The 25,435-nt window shown below is 42.9% G+C and overlaps 1 protein-coding gene across 1 annotated transcript in view; it reads left to right on the plus strand.

The window, feature by feature from the left end:
* Clic5 (chloride intracellular channel 5) overlaps positions 1 to 25,435 on the plus strand; it is a 99,807-nt gene that overhangs the window by 28,117 nt on the left and 46,255 nt on the right. Inside the window, exon 2 of the mRNA XM_047558025.1 lies at positions 24,916 to 25,025. Coding sequence (XP_047413981.1) covers positions 24,916 to 25,025 — 110 coding nt within the window. The remainder of the gene's footprint in view (positions 1 to 24,915; positions 25,026 to 25,435) is intronic.

The raw sequence follows: 25,435 nt of genomic DNA on the forward strand, positions 1-25,435 counted from the left end.
CTTTTTTAGCCCCTTCTGGACAAGCTTCGACCTGTCAGGCTGGTCTAGGCATCTCCCTTCCCAAGCCTGTGCACGGTCTTGTCACTGTTTCAATCCCACTACCATAAAAGAGCATGTCCAGTGTTCTATGTCTGCCCCTTGAGGAATTAATGGGGTGAAGGATGGCAATTTCTGGCTGGCCTCATTTCCTTGCTATTAAGGTAGTGCCTGGTACAGGGCCGCCAATGGGCGTTCAAGGAGGGAAAGGATTCCTTATTGCCCCAGTCTCCTTATCTTCAAAAAGAAAGGAACATGGAATACCATGGATTCCTCAGGAGCAATTTTTGAGTGGATAGGTGCTCACCTCTGGCCTATTATTTTCCTTTAAAGTCCATTCTAGAACTCTGTGTTGTGGGTAACCAGCCCCAGGGGAGGCCTCATCCTTTAGTGAGTCATGGGAGGGCCATCCTGGTGACCTGTCTCTTGCAAACATCTGTATACTGCTTCACAGTGGAGCCATGCACTGCATTAGCCAACTGGGACTTCAAAACAAAGCAGGGGGGTTAGTACGGATATCATTCTCCCCATTTAACTGACAGAAAATAATGGAAGCTCCCAATGTCATGTTCCAAAGTCACACAACCAGTCAGAGGCAGATGTTGGGCTGGGCCTCCTGATCTGCTTGTGTCACTGTAGCACAGCAAGTCTGGGGACATCATAGGTGACACATAGCATCATTGACCCAAGGACAGCAGACTTGCAGACCTGGAGAGTGGAAAGTACTTAGAATTGACTCAGCTCAACTTTCATCTTGAACACAAGGGACCAATATGCTGCTGGTTCCTTTGATCTTCTGTTTGTTAAATTCCAAGTACTATTTTAAATCCGGAGGGGGAACAGTTCAGTTTTTGTACTTTTCCCCTTTTCTTTACTATGCCATGAGGGAATTTTCCACACTCACTTCAAATCTCTTCTTGAAGGACTGAGGTTTCTATTTCTCTCTGAGTTATTCACTCAAATGTCAGGGTTTTTTTGAGGGTTTACTATGTGCTGGCATTGTTCTACCTGCTGGGATTATAACAGAGAACAGAATACACATGCTCCCTTCTTTATCACGTCTTGTATTCAAGTGGATAAGACAGATGGACAAAATATAAAGAAATAATTTCAGATTATAAAAGTGCTATTAAGAAATAAGAAGGGGGATAATTTGGATGGGAGAGGGGGATAAAAGAACTAAGAAAAGCATAATATTTTTTCCCTTAAAACAAATCCTTAGCACTTATCAGGTGCTGAGTAACTATTTGGTGAATGAACATGCGTACGTGTAAATTAAAATGGAGAAGTGAATGAGTGAAAGCATGCAGACTTATCTGTAATTTTTTGTTATCCACTTGTGTTAGTCAGCTTTCCATCACTGTGACAAAATACTTGAGAAAAGCAAATGAAAAGAGGGAAAGGTTTATTTTAGCTCCTGGTTTCAGAGGTTTTAGTCTGTGGTTGCTTGGCCCTGTCGCTTTGGGCCTGTGGTGGTACAGTTCATCATACTGGAAGCATGGGACAAGGAGCTATGTTCATCCCAGAAAGAGGCCTGGGGTACCAGTGTCCCATTCAAGGGCATACCCCCAATGACCTAACTTACTTCCACTAAGTCCCACCTCTTAAAGATTCCACCACTTCCAATAGCACCACAGGCTGGAGACCAAGCCTTCAATAAGTATGTCTTTGGGGGACATTCAAAATGCAAACTACAGCGCTAGGATTCCCCAACCCATCCTGACCTACCTGTTGCCTTTTCATACCATTCACTCCACATCTAACACTTGCTGTGTCTCTTCGCCCCCCCCTCCCGCATTCTCCCCACATTCCTATAACTCCCCAGGGCAGACTGTGAAGTGCAGGAGAAGCACAGGTCTGAGCTGAGCTCTGAGGAGCACCAGGTTCACTCTCCCAGCAGATTGATATAAACCTACTTTCCACCAAGAGCAGTGTGCCAAAAATCCTCTTCCTGCCTTGACGGTTGCATGTTGACATTATTTACCCAACCCCAACCTCCACTCAGGAGTATAGGGACATTGCTCTTCCAATGGTACTTTAGTGACTCTTTGTATGTGACTGCACACACCCCATCTGAGAATGTATGAACTTTTATGGCTTCCTAGCAATAGTGTTAACAAAACCCTACCCAGCCATTCCACCAAAACCTTCCCTTTCTGTGCTGCTGCATGAAGTTTAGATCTAGAGGGATCAGACTGAGAACATCCCTGGATAGAAGTCTGAGGATTTTCTAAAGTTGTTGAGATTATGGACTCTTATTGAATATGTACCACCAAGAAGCCCAGCATCTCTATTTCATTAGTATTCCATCATCCTCCACATCCCAGACCTTGATGAATTTCTGTATGCAACTCATAAAAATAGATAATGAACTCAGTAATTTTTCTTACTCTTGAATCATTTCTCACTTTTTATCAAGAGTTAGTCCATTCCTGGATTTATTGTTATTTTCAGTGCTTACAAGTTCCAATTATGTGTCATTTAGACTGATCCCCAGACAAAAGTGTCTGTCAGTACTAAAAGCTAATCATTGACTTCTTTAAATGTCCCTTATACTCATCTATGCAGTTACATGATCTGAGAGAGTTGACTCAAGTTTTATATCCATGTGTGAAATGTCTCATGAGTTGGAGAAGATATATAATGTCAACAACTCAACCATTGAAGGCACTGGAAATGACTTAGAGATGAGTTAGTTCAATTCATGAAGAAACTGCATCCCACGCAAGAACAAGAAGGACATGACCCAAGTCACCCAAATCAATAGGATGGAGCCTGGAACAAAATAATAGCTCCCATGTGACTTACTGTCCAGAGTTCTTCAACTGTTCAATCTACTGGTTCCACACTACATCTCATATCAAAACCTTTCTCTAAAGCTGGGCTCCCTCACATTTTCTATTTCTCATGTTGGCTTTACCATCTCTCAGTGCCCTAAGATCAAAGGCTCAAAGTTGTTCTTAACTCTTCCTGTATCTCATCGCACTCAGGTTCTTCCTGACCCTTAAGAGTGGTCCACTTGGCTAACACCCACCAAAGCTGAACAACAACATGAGAAATGCAGTTTTCCTCCTCTATGATCTAGTCCCCAGAGTCCAGAGTCATCAGGGGAGCCCATATTGTGCCCAGTGAGTACCAACTGCTTATAGGAAAGGAACGTTGTAGGTTATGTATTATGGTCTGATAAACATGTAATTGGATTTGCCTGCTGCTTATACTTCTTCCTAGTTAGAAACCATAAGCCTTGGAGAAGCTACTCTTCTAAGTATTTAGAAGCAGTTATTCAATTTGTTTATAATGTACTCCTTGTTTGTTCTTGTTCCTTCTTTAACTCCTCAAAAGTTCGGAGTATTAGACATTTCAGAAATTGTGTAGGATAAGAAAGTTTCACTAGTCTAATAAGTAAATGCATATAAAATGACACAGTAATAAAACAGAGAATGAGAGGAAGGACTATGAGGACTTGGGGTGAGGGTCCACACAGCTACTGCACATGTTCTTCAGATAAGTCTGAGCCTCTTAGAAGGCAAGGAGAAAACAAGGAACATGTAACACTGTAGAATTCTCTTCCTGAGAGTAGAAAAAAACAGCTAATTTCTTGGAGGAAATAAAGTTCCTTATCATTGAATTACTTGGGAAAATTGTGTTATTTTTTTTCCTATTTATAAAAGTATTTCCTACTCATTGTGGAAAATTCGACACATACAGGGAAGTAAGTATAAAGATGTTACCCAAAACTGGGCAGGAGGATCACATGTGCAAGGCCAGCCTCAGCAAATTACCTGTTTAAAAATAATAATAACAATAATAAAATTTAAAAAGTCACCCAAAGATAACTTCTGATAACGTGTGTGTGTGTGTGTGTGTGTGTGTGTGTGTGTGTGTGTGATGTTGGGGATTGAACACATGCTAAGCATATGCTCGACTACCAAGCTACACCCCAACCCCAGTCATAATTTTTCAGTGTGCTTTATTCACAACATTTCATCACTAGCATTTTCCCTTAGTACTAAACATTCTTTTATATGTGATGATGGGTTCTGGGGCCATTTCTCGCATGGCATTTTATGAGGAATGTATGCTGTACACTCAGGAATATAATATAAAAAGTTGTCATTTTTTTAAAATAGTAAATGCAGTAAAAAAAAAAAAAAAAATGTGAATGGTGGTAGAGCACTTGCCCAGCATGTGCAAAGCCCTGGGTTCAACCCCCAGCACCACAAAAAGAGAGAACAATCAGATGATTATTTTGTCTGGTGACAGCTGCTAAAAGCTGAGACCACAATGTTGAAGTGTTATTCAGGGACGATGATTTTAACAGGTTCTAAACCTAAGCAGCAGGGATATTTAGCTCTAGGGAGTCCACTGTGGCCCAGGACAAAACAGAAGCCCAGAAGAATGGAGGACCCCACCTAGCCCTTAGAATTTCCTTAAATGTCACTTCCAGAAACAGGCTCTTGATTCAAAGCTGCTTTTAAGTTTGAGTCTATTGAGGTAACTGAATCTTTAAGATACCTAATGATGCCTTAGTGAACAGGAAAGGAGGTGACTTGTGTAGATGAACTCTCTTCCCTTCAAGGGGTTCCTTTGTATTTGAAGAAGAGGTTGAATTGTCCCCCTTCCTTGACTTTGAAGTTTGGTCTCCAGTCAGCACATGTAATACTTCATTTTTATCCCGAATCCTCACACCTCACAGTAAGATATGAAGTGAATATTCTTATTTTGACATTATGAATCATACATGAAACCAAGGTTCAGAGGAAGTAAGCAACATGTCCAAGGTCACATTTCAGTGGGTAATAGAACCATGGCTAGAGTTTTGGGTTTTCTCATTTGGCCCAGGGTTCATCTCCCTCTGTTGTCAATTTCCCTCAAACCCTGTTAGGCTCTCTGGAAGGATGATCCACAGCCCTCTTGTGATTATTTTCAACCTCTGGTACCTAGAACAGAGATCTTCAAAGTGAGGAACCTGACCAAAAATATCAGTATCATCTGGAATCTTATTTGAAATACCAATTCTTGGTCCCCACCTGAAACCCACTTTTAACAAGCCTTCCAGATGGTTCACCAAAATTCCCCCTAAAATTTGAGAACGCCTTCTCTAGAAGTTCTCAATGGGTCCTATTCAATGAACACTTTCTAGAATTCCTATAATTTCCATTCAAATGTTTAAGAATTCCATTTATATTTTTATTTAAAAACCTCCAGTGACTGCCAAAGTATTGCTGCCCTTTACTAACCAACCCCCAGGGACAAGGAAGCTCCACACTGTGTCCCTACATGTGGGAAGCACAGAGAGACAAGAGGCACCACATGCACAGACCACACTGGTGGGCATGGCAGAGCAGCTATGGGGCCCTCACAGATGATGTTTATTGAGCACTTAATTTGTACTACGAACTATCACTAAGTGCTTGACATGGACTGTCTCCTTTAATCCTGGCCACAACTTTATGGGATATGTATCACATCACATTCCTACTTTACAGGTAAGCAAAGCATGCCCTGAGGAATTCCTAGCTGAGAAGCTTACCTGCTGCAGTCTTTCACCTTGTGCTGTTTCTTCTAGAGGAGAGCACATAGTGGTAGCCAGCATAGGAAATGTATGGAGTAGAGAGTAGGTGGGCATCCCTTGCATCTAGAACAGTGCCCAGCACATTGCTGATGCTCAATATTTGTCAAGCTAATGAATAAGATGAGCAAAACACAATGTATTTCTGATGGAAGCAGGCAGGAGAGGCCTTCCTGAGTGGTGGCGTCTGAGTTGGTGTTGAAGAGCAGAGACAGATGGCATATACAATCCAAGAGAGAGGAACAGCATGGTCAAAAGTGCAGGCAGGCTGGGAGTGGTGCACGCCTGTACTCCCAGCGGCTCAGGAGACTGAGGCAGGAGGATTGTGAGTTCAAAGCCAGCCTCAGCAACTTAGCAAGGCCCTAAGCAACTCAGTGAGACTGTCTCTAAATAAATACAGAAAAGGACTGGGACTGGGGCTCAGTGGTTAAGGGCTTGTGGCTCCTGGATTCACTCCCCAGTACCCCAAAAAAAAAAAAAAAAAAAAAAGAAAAAAAAAGAAAAGTTCAGGCAGGTAAGGGAGGCATGGGAAATTACCATGGGGGAAGAAAGTGGGGATCCCTGGGAGGCAGCTCAAGGGGTTTGGATTTCATTCTGTGGTCATTGGAAGGTCACCAGAAGACTCTAAGCAAGAACTCAAAAGGTTCAAAGAAACAACTTGAGACATCCCAGCTTATCTATTCATAACTTGCCGTTTTACAAATGACAGAGGAAAGTCAGCTGGACTATGGATCTGGGGGAGTTTGCTAAGATGGAAACAAGAATTTAATCCTTCAAAAAAACATCTCATAGCCATTTGGGTTTATGACAATTTGCATTCAGAGATAAAAATGTATTTGTCATTAAAACTTACAGTAGCATTGGATGAAACAGGAGTTACGGTTCACTGTAAAAGCCTGAAGTACTGTGATGGGAAAGAAGGATGCAGGATCCAAAGGGCCAGAGGGTCAATGCAAAGAGTGCAGGAGTTGGCAGAATCCCTGTTATTTAAGGGTAGAGCTCACCCAATCTATTTAAAATAAGTATTTATTTGTTTATTTGTTGTAAATGCTGATTGTAAATCATCAAATAACTTAAACACAACTTATTTGCAAAAGACAAACTCGGGAAAGGAAGTAATTTCCTCTTTTGATATGTGGGCAAAATATTTGAACTATGCTCTCCATGCACTAGTGAAAAGACAATCAAATACAGCTTGACACATACATTGCCTATACATAGCCCACACGTACAATCCAGCCCTTGAAGAATCTACAACTAAACACCTTGTCTGTTGTTACCGTTATTTCCTGACTGGCTGCCTTTTCTCTATTGTTAGGAAAACTCATAGATCTGAGCCATTGCGACGCCCATCACCCAGATAAACATTTGAACAGCGTCTGGAGTGGTTATTAATAAGAGAATCGCTAGATTTTATCCAGTGGAAGATAAAACTATAATGTGACGAACGCAAAGCACTAGGAAAAAATTGAGGTTTCCAAGTTGCTCTGAAGTGAAGAACTCTTCCCATGGGTAGACCACATATGAGGAGTTTATTAAATGCCAGCGTGCTGAAGTGTCCCCTCAAATCCTTTCCTGAAAGTGGAAATGTGCAATGACCAACTTTTTCATGTTTACCAAAGATTTTCTCAACTGTAAACCCTGAAAATCCTATACTTCCCTCAGTCCCATGCACATTGGTTGGTCATCTATACATTTAACAAACTAATAAACCAGCAGACAAAAATCAAATCCAGAGAGGAAATGGAGGAAATGAAAGGATGCTTTCTCAGTATCCCTCCTGGTGGTAACCACTGTTCCCCTGGACAGGGTCTTATATGTATTATATAGATGTTTCTTGACTTATGATGCAGTTACATCTGATTATAAGAACACATTTAATAGACCTAACCTATCGAACATAAGGGCTTAGCCTGGCCTACCTTAGATGTACTTAGAACCTTTGGATTAACACACAGTTGGGCAAAATGATCCAACACAAGCCTGCTTTATGAGGAATTATTGATTATACCATGTAATATATTGAACACATTCAGAAACTACATGGATACACCACTTTCATACCTTGTGAGGTTGAAAAATTGTTCCAAGTCTGTGTTATTACTGTTATTACTATGTTAATCTTTGCCTTCCCAAAAAAAGTTAAAATCCGTAAGCACTCCCAGGGCTCAGAGCCCTTCCCTGCACAGGGCCTCATTTGACCCTCACTGTCACTCTGTGTGATGGACAGGGCAGGCATCAGAGGCCCAGAGAGGAGAATAGCCCACATCTCAGGGAAGCATCTGGACCAGACCAAGGATTTTTGATGCCCAGTCTCGGAGAGGGGGGATTCCATCACTCCCTTTGTGACATTCAGGCCTTAATCTTTCACCTACCTGGTATAGAGAAATAAACGATTTATAATTATAACATGGAGTGACCCAAAGACTTTTAAGTGCTTTTTAGTTTTATTATACAGTTTCTAAGTAAGGGTGGTAAGTGGTACCAACCCCCCCATTTCCTAGTAAAAGAAACAAGGTTCTGCTTGACTGGACTCAGTTTGTATATTCCTTGCACTGTGGCTGCCATCTGTACATATGTTGGACATTCCCTAGTGACCTTCCATAATGTGCATTTTAATTTTGACAGAAATGCTTTTATTACAATTCCATATTGACGGAGAGGAGTCTCATGGGCACCATTTTAGTGACTCCTCAGCACCTTAGTACCTTCTATTTTACTAAAAATATTTCATCAAATCTTCATTTTTTTGTTCCCGTGTATCTGCCACGTAACAGGTCTGTGGACTCCATTTCCTAGTGTCTCAAATCCACAGGGAAGACCCACTCCCCATGGAGATCCGAAACTGCATCTTGGCCACTCCCAAGGTCTAAATCAGAGCCCTTTGGAGTCACAAAGAATAGTACCCAAGACCATGTCAGAGGGGTTCCCCTTCATTTGTTCATTCTAATTTGTCCTCTTTTATTTTACTTTCTTGGTCTGAAAATTACAAATAGGTGATCATTGTGACAAATCAAACTCTAAAGAAATATATAGACCTATAATCCTTTATCTGTAATCCTGAAATTTAAAAAACTCTGAAAACTGAAAGTTTTTCCTAAGTTGGGGGAAATTCATTTGGAGGTAAGATTGGCCTGAATTTTTAGAGGTGATTTGTAGTCTATGTCCTACTTAGCGATGCAGAAATGTCAATGGATTTGATCATGGCTTGGTGCTCCAAAGCCTGTTGGCAAAGTGGGTGATGTTTTTATATATTCACACAGTTCATTCTTTTTAAATAGCTGCATGTTATTTAATAATATGGCTATATGACACTCTAGTCAACCACTCTGCTATTGATGATCATTGTATATTGCTTTTGAGGATCAAATATTAGAGTGATTACAAAAGGAAAATATATCAACAGGGTTTAATCCATTTTACACATATCAGTGTGTTGGTGGTTAGTGTTATGGTTTGAATATGAGGTGACCCCCTCCAGAAACTCAGGAGACAACGTAGCTTGATTCGATTATGAAATTTGCAACCTCATGGATTAGTCCATTTGATGGATTAATAATTTGAAAGATCTAAGGTGCTGGTGGTAACTGGAGGCTGGTGGAGTGTGGGTGGAGGAAGTAGGTCCCTGGGGTGTTCCTTTTCAGTTTATATTTTGCCCCAGCATCTCATTTGCTCTCTCCACTTCCTGTCATGAGCTGAGCAGCTTTCCTCCAACATACACTTCCTCCCTGATGTTCGACCTCATTGAGGCCTGGAGTAATGGAGCCAGCCCACCATGGACTGAACCTCTGAAACCATGAGTTAAAATAAACTTTTCCTAAGTTGTTTTTATTGGGTGTTTTGTTCACTGTGACACAAAGCTAATACAGTTGTCAAAGAAAACCTTTCTTTCCATTATATAAATAGAAACCCTAGCACAGGGGATGGTTAAAAATAAAAAATAAAAAAAGAGTTAGCTGCAAGGTATTGACTTTCTTATTTTCACTTAAGCTACAGGCTTCCTATGTGCAGGGGCTTGCAGGCAGGGAAGCTGTCAATCCTCTGCACTGCAAAGGGAAGGGGTTTGGAGATCTCAGTGTGGCACCTTCAGAAAGCTGAGTTCAATAACAAGGACATGTCAGGTCTCCATAATTGACCTCTCCGATAAGGGTCCAACATCTGACTGGACTCACAGGTGAAGAGGCAGGTGGCTTTGGGGGTGCAGGATGGAACCTGCTCAGGGAGAACATGCTCAGTGATTCTGGGCTCGGCTGGCTTCTAGTAGACAAGCCAAGTCATGGAATTTCAATAAATAATTTAATGACTGTTCCAGTTTCAGCTTCAGTGTTAGCTTTCAGCACTGGCTGCCATTGTTATTTGCAAACAGACTCCTCCTCCACACGAGGTATGGGAATTTGACTGAGAGTCACTGACATTTTTAGAACCCAGTGGAGCCAGGTTACTCTATACAATAGTAGATAATCTCACCCTCCCAAACAGGAGTTCTGTGAAATCCACATGTGCAAGATGGACTTTTTAATTTTACAAGAAAAAAGAAAAGCTAGATAGCACTGACCCAGTGTGTTAGTTACGAAGGCTTCACACTGGCGTTCTCTCAGGTTATTTCCAATTGCAGACCCGGAGAGAGCTTTGAGGCCAGTTCCAGCCATCATTTTTTTTTTTTTTTTAATACTTTTCGGGTGAAAGGATAGAGAAAAGAAAGGCCTGCCCAAAGCTAATTTTATAACTACAAATGCTGCAGGACAAACGTCCTCAGTCACCATACACCCTTCTTGTATGAAGCTTGTTTCTGAGGTCTGCGTTTCTCCACCCCACGGTATGTCTCTGATGCTACTGTCTTTTGAACAACTAGTATGAATATACCCGACCCTGAAGTACGTCACAAACTGACAAGAGAAAAATCAAAGGGGATCTGATTCATGACAGTAACAAGAAATCCTATTAAAGAAAGGTGTGGTAAAAGCTAATTGGGAGGACGTGGGGGACCCTGTTCTTCTCACTGTACCTGCCCCATTTCCGCTGGCTCTTCAGCAGACCTCTCTGTGTGAAAGCATCTGCAGGGTTCCATCTAAGGTCGGCATTATAAATAAAACTTGCCATCACCAAATGAAGCTGACATTCCGACCCACCGATCCTGGTTGAGGCCTCAGAGCTCTACATCAGGCTTCCAGCAGATTCTCCAACAGTTGGCAGATGGAGCACAAGTTGAAATGTCGTTGCTATTCTTTCATCAAAAGCTCATGCTAAGGGGCTGATCCTAAACATTAGATAGGATCTGGAGGTTATTCCTGGTCGAAAGGCCATCTCGTAGCAGCATCTGTTCTAAACATAGCCCAACAATAGCAGGTTTCCTTCCTTAGATATTTCTTGCAAATAAAGGGAGGGCATTGTGACTTTGGCTCGTCCTGACTTGTAGTCACAGAAATAGTTTGGGGAGCTTGGGGAGGAGAGGAGATGGCCATAGCAGTTTGTAACACACAGATGTAGCTGCTCCATTTGATCTCTTTGAACAATATGGAGTCACCTGTGATTGCTTTGATAATGGCTATCAGTAGTGATGTAAACTTCTACTCAGACTGATAGGCGAATCTCTGCTGGAGTTGGAAATGCATGTTCACATTTTTTTTTATTATCCCACTTGACTGATTTGGGGGATCCACTCAGTGGATGCTGGAATTAGCATGTGGACTTGAAAACAAAGCTTTCTGAGTGTCCTGAGAATATCAGACCAAACTCTCAGACCTTCAGAAAGGATCCAATAGGGAGAAAGGGCAATCCTATGAGTGCTTATTTTGGAGTCAATGGGTGTGGGGGGCGGTGGAGCGCGGGGAGCAGGAGTGTTGGATCTTTATAATAATGGCAGTTTTCAGTTTTTCCCCCTAGACACGCCATGGAGAATTTATAGAACTCTTCACAAACAATGATCACTTCTAAATTCATCATGGCTGGTTAATATTGCTGAATAAATCAGCATAGAGAGAAGCAGAGACTCGGGAGTGGGACATTATCCAGGTGTCCTTTCCTTCTCAGGCAAGGCTGCCGAAGGCCAGATTGAGGCAACAGCTTGCTCAAAGGGCATGTTTATCTTGCAGGATGACTGGGCCCAGTGTGCGGGTCTTCCCGGGACTCCTCTTGGTCAGACAGAAAGCAGGTGGACCACCTGTCTCTGGCAACTGCAGGAGCCTCATGAAGGAAAATATGATCAGTCTTGAGGAGAAGCCCCGACTCCCTTCCGTTCGGGCTGTGCCTTCCTGGGTGATGGCCTGTGTTATTGTGTGCGGTATAAATACTAGGCTAGGTTTATTTTTTTATGGGAGTACAATAAATAGAACATTTCCTTTCTTAGTCTGCCATTTGGAAAAGGTTTTCATTTCCTCTTTTGGCCCAGATTCTTACAAAAGGCAGACTCCTTTTCAATTACAGCTCGGCCTGAGCTTGAACATACCACTCAGCCAGGCACAAGTGCAGAGTGATTTTTTTTTATTATTATTTATTTTCAAGGCAGAAAAAAGATATCGAGTCTCCTTGACATAAAACCTGGCTCAATTTCCATGTCTGTAACCGTGAGACTGTTTTGGAAAGCTCCTTTATGAAGTAGAAGACATGACTATGAAGGAATAATCGGTTGGGTGGCTCACAGGATGGGGGCACTTGGCCAGTAGGAACATATCTCCACTCCATGGTAGAATAGAAAGACTTTCTGCAAATGTGGGCTTTAACTTATGGGTTGAGACTTTGAGAGGAACCAGGAGGGGTGGACTTAGACTGCCCATGATGACAGCCGATGGGTTAAGTGCTTTCTGTCTGCCAAGTAATGTGTCCCCCTCTACTTTTGTTATTTCCCTTAATACTTCCAGTTGCCCTATGGGGAAGAAGGAGGACTACGTAGAGACTGTCAAGAAGGGCTTTGACAATTTTCCTTCTTTATTTCCCCTGGTGGCTCAGGAAGAGCAGTATGATTCTGGCTTTTGTCTTTACCCTGACTGTATTGCCCACATGGATGCAGAATAAACCTTGACTAGAATTTGTACCCTACAATTACCATAAGTTTTTCTCCAATGTCTTCTGCATTTTATTCTTTTAAGAAAGTAAAATAAAAGGAAGTCTTCAAAGATGACTTTCAAAAGGATTCCATTTTTGCTTTCCTTTTCCATACTGGTCCATTTTCTATTACTATAACAAAGTACCTGAGACTGGGTACCTTATAAATAAAAGACTTATTTAGCTCCCAGTTCTGGAGGTTCAAGGACATGACACTGGCATTGACTCAGCTCTGGTAAGGGTCTCTTGGCGGATGGCATCACCATGGTGGGAGCCCATGCATGAGCAATCAGATGGCAAGACACCCTGCTCCTTTTATAACGAAAATCTCCCCAAAACAACTAACTCTCTCCATGAGATAAGTATCAATCCTTTCCTCAGTATCAGTGCTTTCCCCAGCAACCTCCCACTAGGTCCCTGCTCTTTAAGCTCCCCCACCTCTTAACAGTACCACAATGAGGACCAGGCTTCCAGCACATAAACCTCTGGGTGCAAATCCACTACAAAGCATAGCATGTCTTCTGTGATTATGTTTACAATTCATACATTGAAGATTCTGATGATATTTCAGTCATCTCCACTCAACTACAAATGCCACCCCTACCAATTGTCTATATAGTCTTGGAAAATATCATTTGGACTCTTTGGACCTCACCTGGCCCCATTTGAGAAATGAAGGACTTAGCTGAAGCTTGAGGGACTTGGTGAGCAGGGTAGTCTCGCAAAAGGGATGTTTATTCAACTGCTTTTTAAGGTAATGTGCTGAGAATACTATGGAAAAAGATTGAGGAAAACCAGAAGAGGGTAAAGACTTGAAGCAGCCGGTGAAGCTGGTCACAGGTGGGCCTTGTTTTATGGATTCGCTTCCCCTCCAACCCATAGAGTGGGCGCCTGCCCTGCAAGTCCACCTGCCTACTTTTCCAGGCAGAAATCCAACCTGAAAGCTCTTCCATCTCAGCAAACAACTATAGAGTTTGTACATGAGCCAGGTATGGTACTGGGAGCTGGGGACACAGTTAACTCAGGGAGTCTTTGTTCAGCCCCTGGAGTTCTTAGATGCAAATAAAAGATCCAATGATACTCACTTTTCCCCATTACACTTTAGAAAAACATTTCAGTGTGTCTTTCAAGACCATCTATTGTAATTTATCCACTTTATAAATACAAAAGTTCTGGCCTGGACAGGGGAAATTACTTGCCCAAGATCATACAGCTCTTTGTGTCAAAGCTAAGTCAAGAACTCAGGACTCCAAAGTCTCCATTTTTATTACACACCCTCTCTTGCTTAAGGGTATCTCAGGGAACTCAATTTGTGGAACATCCTGGCTGAGCCTTCCTGCATAGGTCTGGGAAAATAGCCTCTTCCAAACTCATAGGGCCTTTGCTCAAGGCAGAGTGAAGTATTCCTTCAGTCTCCCATCGCCAAATTAATTAAAAAGAAATGCAGTGTTATTTTTGTTTTATTCTTTTTTATTTTACTTTTTATTGTTTTGTTTTGTGTTTTTTAAACTTTGTTTTAAAATGTGGTGTTATTTTAAATCTCGCTTTCTAACCAACTCTGAAGTCATTTTAAATAGAATATTCTAAAAAGCAAATAATGCAACTTTGTGATAAGAGATACTCGCCCTTTGGCCTGGGCACCTGTTGTAGGAGCTCCTCATTGTGAGCTTAGCGGAGGGGTTGGCTGGATCTCACTTGGAGGACTTGATAGGTGAAAACCGACCTTTCAAGACTTCCAGGAGCTGCTCCTGCCCTTCTTCCCCTTCCTCCTTTCTTGGTGAAGATGTGCTCAGGCTTATCAATCCACCCTGCTCAAGTGGCCAGGTGACCACAGTATGGCTTAGAGTAGAGCTAATGCCTCCGAGTCCTTCACACAACCAGAAAAGCCAAAACAGGACTCCATGGGTGCTCCATATTTTAAAAGAAGCAAAATTTCTAGGCATGGCTGGCTAGAGGGAAGGGGCTGGAAAGGAAGCTTGAGTGCACTTGGTCTGTGTCTAACCTGAACGCATGGGAACACGAGTCCAGATGTACGGATTTCTGCCTGGTCACAGAGCTCTCTGTCACCCTGAGGGAAGACCCATCTGCGTGCAGAGCTTCATGTAGAGGTGCAACCATAAAAGAGATCCACTGGCTGGTGAAGGTCTTGGCATTGCATTTGGGTCCACTGACTTGAGGTTCCCCAGGTGTCTTTATCCAAATGTGTTCCCTTCCCAGAATGACCCAGACTGGTGCACTTTTGAAAAGACCTGTGCAGGGATGGAAGGTGAGGAAGAACAGCACAAAAGTGGGGTGGCAGGGAGGAGGGGGACAAGGACATGAAGGAGTTTCCAGTTTTGATTGCAGAAACAGGAAACAGAGTAGAAAGAACAGTGTCCAAGAGACAGTGCCTGCACCAGGCCGTCACTCATGTCCCAGGCCTGGGGCTTCTGTGTCTACACTGGGCTCAGGGGGTTCTTTGGCTTATACGTTCATTTTTTTTTTTCAACAAGCTCCTTAGAAGACTCTATTGTATATTCCCATTCATGAGCACTGCTAGGTCAGAAATAGTCTTGGAGGGACCTGAGAATCACCTCAGACGCTCTAAGAGGAAATAATGGTGGTGTCAAGCCCCACTCCAGACTAATTAAGTCAGACTGAGAGTGGGCCTGGGCATTGCATTTTAAAATGAGTATTAGAGTTTTCAAACTATATACATGCTTTCTTGACATATTCTACAATACTCATTTTGCACAGAATTTTCCAGAAGGCCTCAGACTTATAGAACCTTCAATAAATCTTAAGACTCAGATTTTCTCTTAGTACCATCAGCTTTTAATCTGTTATGTTGATGAGTTTAGGGTTGATGAGCACTTACTTGAGCCCAACTGAGAGATACGATGACAGATTTTGTGATTTTTCTGAAGTCTTTCCAGACTGGCTTATTCTATTAAGATATTATATTCAAACTCAACATTCAAACAACAAGAGCAGAGGGGAGGGCTAGTAATAACTGAGGAATCTCAGCTATCCTAGGAACCCAATTACCAAACTTTATAGGAGAAAACGAGTTCAGTGTCAAGATACCCTTGTTTAGTATGAAGATTAAAGGAATAACAGGCTCATTCCATGAATGTAGGGGAAATGGATTCATGATCAAAAACTGGAACCAATTTCTATAGCATCTTGGACAACAAATAAAAAAAAATATGTCAAGAGACAAAAGCAAAAGTTTTTACAGTGTCCTAATAAGTGGAAAACGTTTCTTCAGTTGAGACTGGGATTTTCTTTGCAGGGTTTAAGTGAGAAGACCTCTTCTTCAGATTAAACCCATGTGGGAACAAGTCTGTTTATTTGAGGCTGTAGATTGGTGTCACTCTTGGTTTCCTGTGGGTTGGTGTATTTCTGAGGTGGAAGACTTCCAGCTTTTGACTTTCCTGATCCAAGCATTGAGAGTCGTCGTCAGGTCTAAAGAATAGCATGACAGTTTGTTAAATATTTGTGACAAAGGTTCCCGGATGTTGAGAGAACACAAAGACTTCCACTAGGCTGCAAAAGCAAACTTCCAGCAGCCTGTCCCAGACCTGACCCCTCGGCTTCATCCATTTGTCTTCCTTGGGTTTTAGTCCTTCTCATTTTTGACTCCTGTACTACTTGGGGGGAAAAAAAAAAAGTTTGCTTGGAGAATGTTTCTCTGCACAGCAGCTCAGTGGCCTCATGGAGCGCAGATATGCACCTGCTTATAATGTTACCAACAGCTAACCAGATGTGAGTCACTTTCCCAGTCTCCCTTCGTGGCAAATGCATGACTGACCTCGTTCAGGAGCACTCTTCCCTGATCAGTGGGCGCTGGTGGTGGTTCTCCCTCTGTGTGCTTTCTTTTTGAACATGCTGATCCACACACAGAACCCTGGACACCAAGGTTCTGCTGAACTTTGTGCCATCACAGAGATCATAATGCATAGCATTTCATAAACAGGGATGTTTAATGAGCTCTTTTTAAATATTTGTCATCTGTGGTCATAATGACAATAGTGATAACTTTTAACAAGTGTATGCTGGGTGCAGTGGTGCATTCCTATAATCCCAGTGGCTCAGGAGGCTCAGGCAAAAGGATCAAGAGTTCAAATATAGCCTCAGCAAAAGCAAGGCACTAGGCAACTCAATGAGACCCTTTCTCTAAATAAAATAGTCAAGTACCCCTGAGTTCAATTGCTGGTACACTGCTCCCCCTACCACAAAAGATGTGTATACTCTAATAAGTTTTATACATCTTACCATGTCATGTCATATGACATCCTTCCTTCCTTCCTTCCTTCATTGCTTTTTTTCTTTCTCTCAGTCTAGAAGTCAGAGTTATTGCCAAAATGGTGAGGATAATCATGTCCAGGAACAGATGAGTTTTCCATAAGGCACCAGGCATGGAAGGGGAAGAGCGGTGAACTGAGAGGGCAAAGGCCAGGAAGAGGAGGATGTTAGCAAATGAACAAGAGCACCCCATGCAGGACCCACCACAAAACTTGTGGAACCCACCGTGAAATGCAAACAAGGAATCTTTTGTTCAAAACTTAAGAATTTCAAGATGATAACAGCAGAGTTTAAAGACAAATGCTGGTCCTTCTGAATGCGGGTCCCCTATGACCTCATAGATCATTTGCCCAGGAAGCAGCCTCTGCCACACTAGAGGCACCAGGTGATAAGGGAGGCTGCAGAGGACTCAGTTTCAAAAAGAAGGGGCAAGCAGAATTTCCAATGCTGTGGGAAACAGCAGATAGGAGAAGAAGGGGGAGGAGGAGGAGGAGGGGGAGGGGGAGGAGGAGAAGAAGAAGAAGGAGGAGGAGGAGGAGGAGGAGGAGAAGGAGGAGAAAAAAAGAAAGAAAGAAAGGAAAGAAAGAGAAGGAAAGGAAGGAAGGAAGGAAGGAGGGATGGAAGGAAGGAAGGAAGGAAGGAAGGAAGGAAGGAAGGAAGGAGGGAGGGAGGGAGGGAGGGAAGGAAGGAAGGAAGGAAGGAAGGAAGGAAGGAAGGAAGGAAGGAAGGAAGGAAGGAAGGAAAATTTACCTAGCCCAGAAAAAGACTGAAAGAGAATAGCTTCAGAAGAGGTTGTTAAACAGAAGCAGGATTGCCAAGAGGTTAGAAAGAGATTCATTTGCTTATTAAAAGAACTGGAGAAATCCACATGGGAGTGCAGGAAGAGGAAGGAGCACTGGGGCTGAGTTGGAAAGGAACATTCTCAGACAATGGGGAAAGGTGGGCTGGAGGTCCCACCGCCAGGGCCCAGGCACAGTGCTATCCTGCATGTCACAGGCTGCCTTGGGCCCAAAGTCATGGGACCTGGATGTTTACTCAGAGTCAAAGGCACCACCTGACCCTGCTCTCTCGGAGACTTAAACTAGGAGCCTTCTGGGTGCCGGAAAGTTCACTTGAGAGGAATGTGTATACCTATTGTTTCTAAAATCATCTGATGAACTGAGGTACTGATGACAGATACTGGCTCCACGGGTTATCTGTCTCAGGTAATATTTTTAAATTTGCCAAGGCATGATGGTTAACTCTATGTGTTAACTTGGCTAGGCCACGGTACCCAGAATTTGATCAAACATTATTCTGGATGTTTCTGTGAAGGTGTTTTTTAGATGAGATCAACTTTGAAACTGATGGACTCTGAGAAAAGCAGATCACCCTCCATAATGACCTCCTCTGAGGAAGAGGGGATTCTGCCAGCAGACGGCCTTGGGCGCCAACTGCAGCTCTTCCCTGGCCCCCAGCTTGCTGCTCCACCCTGCAGATGCTGGACCCCCAAACCTCCACAGCTGTGCTAGTTAGTTTCTTAATACCAATCTCTCTCTCTGTTTTTTTTTTTTTTTTTTTTTTTAGTCTCTATATTTAAAGGCTTTATTTTATTTTTTTTAATTCTTATACATTTAATCCTGTGTAAAGTTGTTAGTACATTCAAATATTTTAATTTATTTTTTTTTATTTTTATAGACTGAATTTTGATTCATTGTACACCAATGGGGTACAACTTTTCATTTCTATGGTTGTACACGATGTACATTCACACCATTCATGTAATCATACATGTACATAGGGTAATACTGTTTCATTCTACTATCTTTCCTTCCCCCACCTCCCGCCCCATTTTCCTCTACACCATCCAAACTTCCTTCATTCTTCTCTCCCCCTACCCCCACCACCCCCCATTGTTACGTATCATCATCCACTTATCAGAGAAAACATCCAGCCTTTGGTTTTTTGGGCTTGGTGAGGACCCCTCAGTCTGACCGACCGCACCCTGCTTGTAGGACCCCTGGACAGACTGACCTAACTTTCTCTCTCCGTTGATATAACATACACACAAAAACACACATGATTCACTCATACATATCATATATATGTATATGTACATACCAGGATGTATCTGTTTCTATGTATCTACTGAGAGATGATTGGTAAAATTGTGTGTGTGTGTGTGTGTGTGTGTGTGTGTGTGTGTATTCGTTCTACTTCTCTGGAGAACCCTGACTAATACACTTGGAACTCTTCCTGTCACATTGTTTGGGCAGCTGGCTGCACAGAGCGGATTCAGCCTTTGGGTTCAGTTTTAGATAACTGCCGGGGGTCTCTGAAGCCTCAAATGTGTCATATTGCCTGCTCGCTTATTTAATGAGAGATGCCTGAGTGATCCTGGCGAGTTGTGGCTGCTGAGAAAAGAAAATGTTGACTTCTTCCAGAGTGGACCTCCCTGTCCTCATGCGAACCGCAAAGCTCCAGGGCACATCCCTGCTAGAGGAAGGATTACTAACCAACTTGTTGAAAAGACAAACCATTGGGGATTTTTTTTTTAAAGTCACAGTGAGAATATTGTCTAACTTATACTAATAAATATCGTTACTGTTTAAAAAAAAAACAAAACTCTTTCATGTTCTGTGGATCTGTTTAGAACTATATAGATGTCATTGTATATCCAGAGTGTCCTCTTCATGGGGCTTTTACCACTTTGACACTCTTCCCGATAAGATGATGACTTGGTATCATAGACTGCATGCAGTCTGCATGGCGGCTTTGACTTCTGTGTCCAGGGGGCTGTGGAAAGGTTATTGCCTGAGGCCACAAGGTGCCAGAGGAATGCCATTCTGAGTTGGTGGCTGGATGGCTCCACTGGCTGTCCTCACACCCACACTACCAACCCCCAGGCCAAACCACCCACAGTGAGGGAGCCATTTCCTTCTGCACTGTCCCTCCAGTGCCCCTTCCAAAGAAAGGCCACCTCTGTACTCCTTTTAAAGGACAAAGGCTTGAAGGAATTCTCCCTGTTCTCACCTAGCATAGAGTCAAGAGTGCATTGGAGCTGAGCGGCAATAAACGGACCATTAACTCGTCCATCATGCTTAAATGTCACCTGTCCATCTCCTGCTGTTTCTTCTTGGGTCCTCTCTGAATAATTCTTCCACTTTCTTGATCTGCATACCTTGAAGTGACTTTGGACAATTGTTAGTTTCTCTTCATTATCTGTAGTCCAAGCTCTGCACACCTGGTCTGTTTATGGGAAGTTTTAAACTAACAGTTTTCCAGTGTTGTTCTTAGACTCCTGGGATACCTGAGAGGCTGTCAGGAGTTCTGAGAGGTCTCAGCTAGGCTTCTCTCTGTGGGGTTGGCATTTGGTGGGAAAAGCTGCTGGTGTTTCAGCAGAAATCCAAGTAACAGTACAAATGGAACTTGTAGTCACACATGCAAAGAAAGGAAAGCATCTCAATTATGAATGTTCTTGACAAAGCAGTAAAAAATTATATCTGTACAATGAAATCTCCATCCTCGCCTACATGTCTGCAGAACATTCTGGCTGATGGGCAGGGAAATGCACATTCCTTTTTGACTGCATTCCAAATAAGGATGGTTCTCGAAGGAAGAGGTACCCGTGCAGTTGAGCTATCTCCTTCACAGAACATGATTTTTACTTGAAAGAGCAATTCACACACACACACACAGTGTGGTTACTCAGTATTAACCGGATGGTTTCTGGAAAAGGTGATGGATTAAGCTGGTGTTTTAAGGATAGCAACTGATGGTATTCATGGCCAATGATAAAGTGTAAGATTTCAAGAGAAAATTAGAATTTAAAAAAAAAACATGTAGCTGCCAACATGAGCTTAACAGCTTAATATTTTTGATGAGATTTGTGGCAGCATTGATGAGTGCATTTTAAAATGTTTTATAATAAATGTAGAGCATTTGGAGGATCTTCACAACTCAATGAAACACTGTTTTCCATATGACGATGTATATGTTACGGAACCATTAATGGGTAAAGATGTATTCAAAATGCAAGATAAGTGTGTAGATTTTGGTGGAACAGAAAAAATGACATTTATGTGATTTCAAATTCCACTTGCCTACCATTCCTTAAGAATCTACCACTTGTTGAGTTTCATTATGGTATTGGAGAAAACCCATGAGTAACTGAAAAGGCCATTAAAATACTCCTCCCTCTCCCAAAGATATATCTCTGTGAGGCCAGATTTTCTTCATACACCTCAACCAGATGTCAACAGATTGAATGCAGAAGCCAACTCTTAATAAGCCAGAATCAGTGAAAATGTAAAACAACAATACTTATTAAACTTCTTTCATTTTCAGAAAAATATTAAAATGTAATTTATGATAATATGCTTATTATTCCATTTAAATGAATGAATAAAATATTTAAAATACTTTCAACATGAATTAATTAATATAGTAAATATCAATAACTGTAGTCCATATAAATGAAAGCTCTTGGTGATCCTCAAGAGCCTTAAAAGTAGAACAGGGTTCTAAAACTAAACTGTTTCAGAACCACTGCCTTAAATCCCCCTTCACCACTTGCATTCTCAAAACTGCAGGAAGATGTAGGTGTAATGATAGAGGCCAAGACAGGAGGGGACTTCTTATCCCAAGCTTGGTCACATGTGAATGAGAGACCAAGATGAGTCTAGTACCACAACCTCCTGCCTCCATGTGCTACAGAACTCAGGTTGTTTCTTCCCCCGAGGACACTCTTCAGAGGACAATGAGAGACTTTTGAAACCCTCATGCCATAAAAACGGAGGGATCTTGCCCTCCCCTCAACATGCATCCATTTAAACAAGCACTAAGCTTCCATTCAGTTTCAAGTACCTGTGTTTCTTGCTGCTGAAGACAGAGTAAATAAAATATGACTCATGTTCCAGTTGACCCACCTTCACATGTAGGGGGCGATGTCATGTGAAAGGAAAATGTAATAGCATGAATATGAATTAACCAGCATATCCTGTACAACATGTAATATACAACCTATAATTACATTGTGCTACTATTGATATTATCCCTGTAATATTATGCATAGTAGACTATTTCGTAATACATTGTATCTAGGGAACAGGAAGTACTTTGGGGTTGTATCTGGCGACTGAGCACATTAGGCCCATAGTGCAAAACAAAACCATGAACTTGTAAGACTTGCTCTTAGCCTCTTACTATTGCTCTTTTGACACTTACCACTTGCATTAGTTTCCTGTGGTCATTGTTAAACAACTCATCATAAACTATGTGGCTTATAACAACAGAAATTTATTCTCTCAGAGTTCTGCAAGCTAGAAGTTCCAAATCAAAGTGTCAGAGGGGCCAAGCTCTCTCCAAAGCCTCCAGGGAAGAATTCTTCCTTGTCTCCTCCACTCCTTGACATCTCTGACTTGTAGATGCATCGCTCCAATCTCTGCCTCCATCTTCACATGACCTTCCCCTTGTATGTCTGTGCTCAAATTTCCCTGTTACAAAGATACAAGTCCTACTGAGAGTCCATCCTCATCCAGTATGAGAGTCCATCCTAATCCAATATGACTTCATCTTAAGCCTGATTACATCTGCAAAGATCCTATTTCTACATGAGGCCCCACTTGCAGGTTCCAGGGGAGATGAGTTTGGGGGGTGCTATTATTACTGGGGAGTGCTAACACACCACATTCACTGTTCTGCAGCCCCCAGTGCTCAGAACCACCATGGAGCAAAGACCTTCTGGGTTTTCCCCTCACACTTTTTAGGGTGTGGGGTCCTGCTAGTTCTTCTCTGTTAATGTTTTGAGTCATTGCCACAAACCCATGTGCTTAACAAATGGATTATCAGGGCCACAGTGCTGTGAGTTTGAAGGAGAACAGAGAAAACTGAAAGAGGGCTGCCAGGGTACAAAGGTGAACCACAGAGTCCTCCCTTATGCTATTCACCCTTTGGCAATCTCTGTTTGCTAGGCCTAGAATCACAGTGTAAGGTGACATCAGTAAGACAGTGAAAGGTATGGAGATGAGAGACACCACCACCTAAACTCTAGCATGGCTGAACCCTGGGCCTTACCTCAAGACCATTGCCTCCCTACACAGGTCATGAGACCTTGGGAGAGCACGTCACCAGGTGGACCCTTGGACTGGTCTTCAAGCATGGCAGTAAAGAGGGCCAGGTCTCCCACCAGACCGCCTGGGTTCCATCCTGGTTTCACCACGGTGGGACCTCAGACCAGTTATGTCACCTCTCTGCCACCATCTCCACATCTCTAAGGGAGGATATCCCACTTCACAGGCTTCTCATGAGGAATCAATGAGCTAATAGGCAAATCACCCTAGCAAGGCCTGAGATGTAGACATTAGCTGTTTACTATTACATTATCATATGAACTTTTGGTCTGGCTAAGAATTTCAATATTTTACAAGTTCCTTCTTCAATTCCCTTGTCCTTCTACAGCCACCGCCAAAGGAAAATCAGACAGCAGTTACACAGATGTGGTTTTTTTGTTGTTGTTTTTGCCCTTTTAAATTCTCTACTTAGATTCTCACTGGCCCTGGGGGGAAATCCCTGCTGTCAGGATGTCATAAAAGACCAAGGACCTGCACCTAACTTGATAAACTCCTGTGGGTGCCCAGCAGTGATGTAGTTGGTAACTGCTGGTTCTAACGTGCTTCATGACCTGGTAGCTCTCCACATAGGCACATCATCCACACAGGGGAGCCCCTGGTGTTGTGGCTGCTCAGGGCTGGGGCAGCATGGGGGAGAAGTGAGACCTGAAAAGGAAGTGGGATTCTGGCTGCAGTTGAGAAGGAGATAAAAGAACCGTAATTTCATAGCAATTACCTACCACCAACCCTGAACACTGTCAAAGGCTTCAGTTTTCCATTATAAATAAACCCAAGTCTCTGCTAGGAGTGACTTGCAAAGCGGAAATAAGCACAGGATCAGGCATTAATATGTGCAAGGGCATTGATGGCTGCCAGCCGAATGCCACAGCAAAAGGAAACTCGAGGGAGAAAATAATGGATTGAATGTTGAGATGGCATTTGTTTTCTCCCTCTTTAGAAAAAAAAAAAATTCTTAGTGAGTCCCAAGCCCTGGATGTTGGCTGGATAGCTAACAGATAGTTAACAGCGTCCAGCAAGGAAGCCTGGAGTGTTTACTCCTCTTCCCTCCCTGCCAGTGGAGTTCCATGTTCCAGAGACCAGGTGGCACCGAGGCTTCGGGGGGAGCCAACCTCGAAACTAGAGCAAATGGAATATTTTCTTCCGCTTAGTACCACGTCAGGGACTAAGGCAAGAAACCACTCGAAGGAAACAAATTCTACAGAGACCAGTTCCCCAGCCTTTTTTGCTTGTCCATGTCTTTATGCATGGCTCTGCATCCCCCTTAGATGTGCAGAAGAGATATAGACTTGTCTCCAGATGTAAAAACACCTGCCGTTTTGAGGAGGGTAACGAACAGAGGAATGAATGAAAAGAAGTATGAAAGCGTTCAGTGATGCAATCTGTTGTTGGTTCATATGTTCCTGTAAATTATACAGGAACACATTTTGGCTAGGTGCAGGCAAAAGGAAGCATCTAGACTGCTTTGAGGGATCTAAATTACTGGTCAACGGAGATATTCAGACATAGACTAGACGATTACTTGGGGATGCAGAAGTTGGTGTCCCAGTATCATTTGTATTGAACTGTGATGTTTGGAGGTCCCCTTTATGCCCTGAGATGTCAAGGTCCTGTGGTTTCAGAAAGTAATGATTCTACAAAATCTCCATGCTGGAAACTCAAGTTCAGTTCAGAAGGTATTTATTCAGGCCGTACATGGTGCCAGGCATTGCCATGCATAGGTATTAGGAAAACAAGGATGTTTAACACAGGACTGTTGGCTGTGAAGTCAGCCTGGGAGGAGCTTCTCCCAGCCCAGTGTTGGTGTGCACTTCTGGTGCCGGTGTTGCTGGTAGGCGCGTACACTCAGGACTCTGCTTCTCTTCCTTCCAGGCTGGAATCGATGGGGAAAGCATTGGCAACTGTCCTTTCTCTCAACGTCTCTTTATGATCCTCTGGCTGAAAGGAGTTGTGTTCAATGTCACCACGGTGGATCTGAAAAGGTAAAGGACACCATATCATGAGGAATATTCTAGTTGCAAAGAACAGAGAACCTGCCATGAGAGAGGGCAAAGTCCTCCCCTGGTCCCAGCAACCTCCTGCTCACACCCCATCATCTAGCGCCGTGCCTCTGGGCCCACCCTGCTTACAAGGGATGCTGCAAAGGTTGGTTCTCCCTTGGGGCTGAGCTCTTCACGACCCCGATTAGCAAGGAGGAAGGCAGGACTGGACACTGGCTGTGCAACTAAAAATGTGTGGTGCAGAGATGGGTGCAGACCTCGGAAAACAGGAGAAGTCATTCTGGGAATGCAAACGCCATCACCCATGGGCTCTAGAGGGCTTCAGCGCTGAGTCCAAGTCTTCACCCTGAAGTTGGAATCCAGACCTTTCCCCACACTCTCTTCCCATCTTC

Source organism: Sciurus carolinensis, chromosome 7 (genome assembly GCF_902686445.1).
Source record: "Sciurus carolinensis chromosome 7, mSciCar1.2, whole genome shotgun sequence".
Classification (NCBI taxonomy): domain Eukaryota; kingdom Metazoa; phylum Chordata; class Mammalia; order Rodentia; family Sciuridae; genus Sciurus; species Sciurus carolinensis.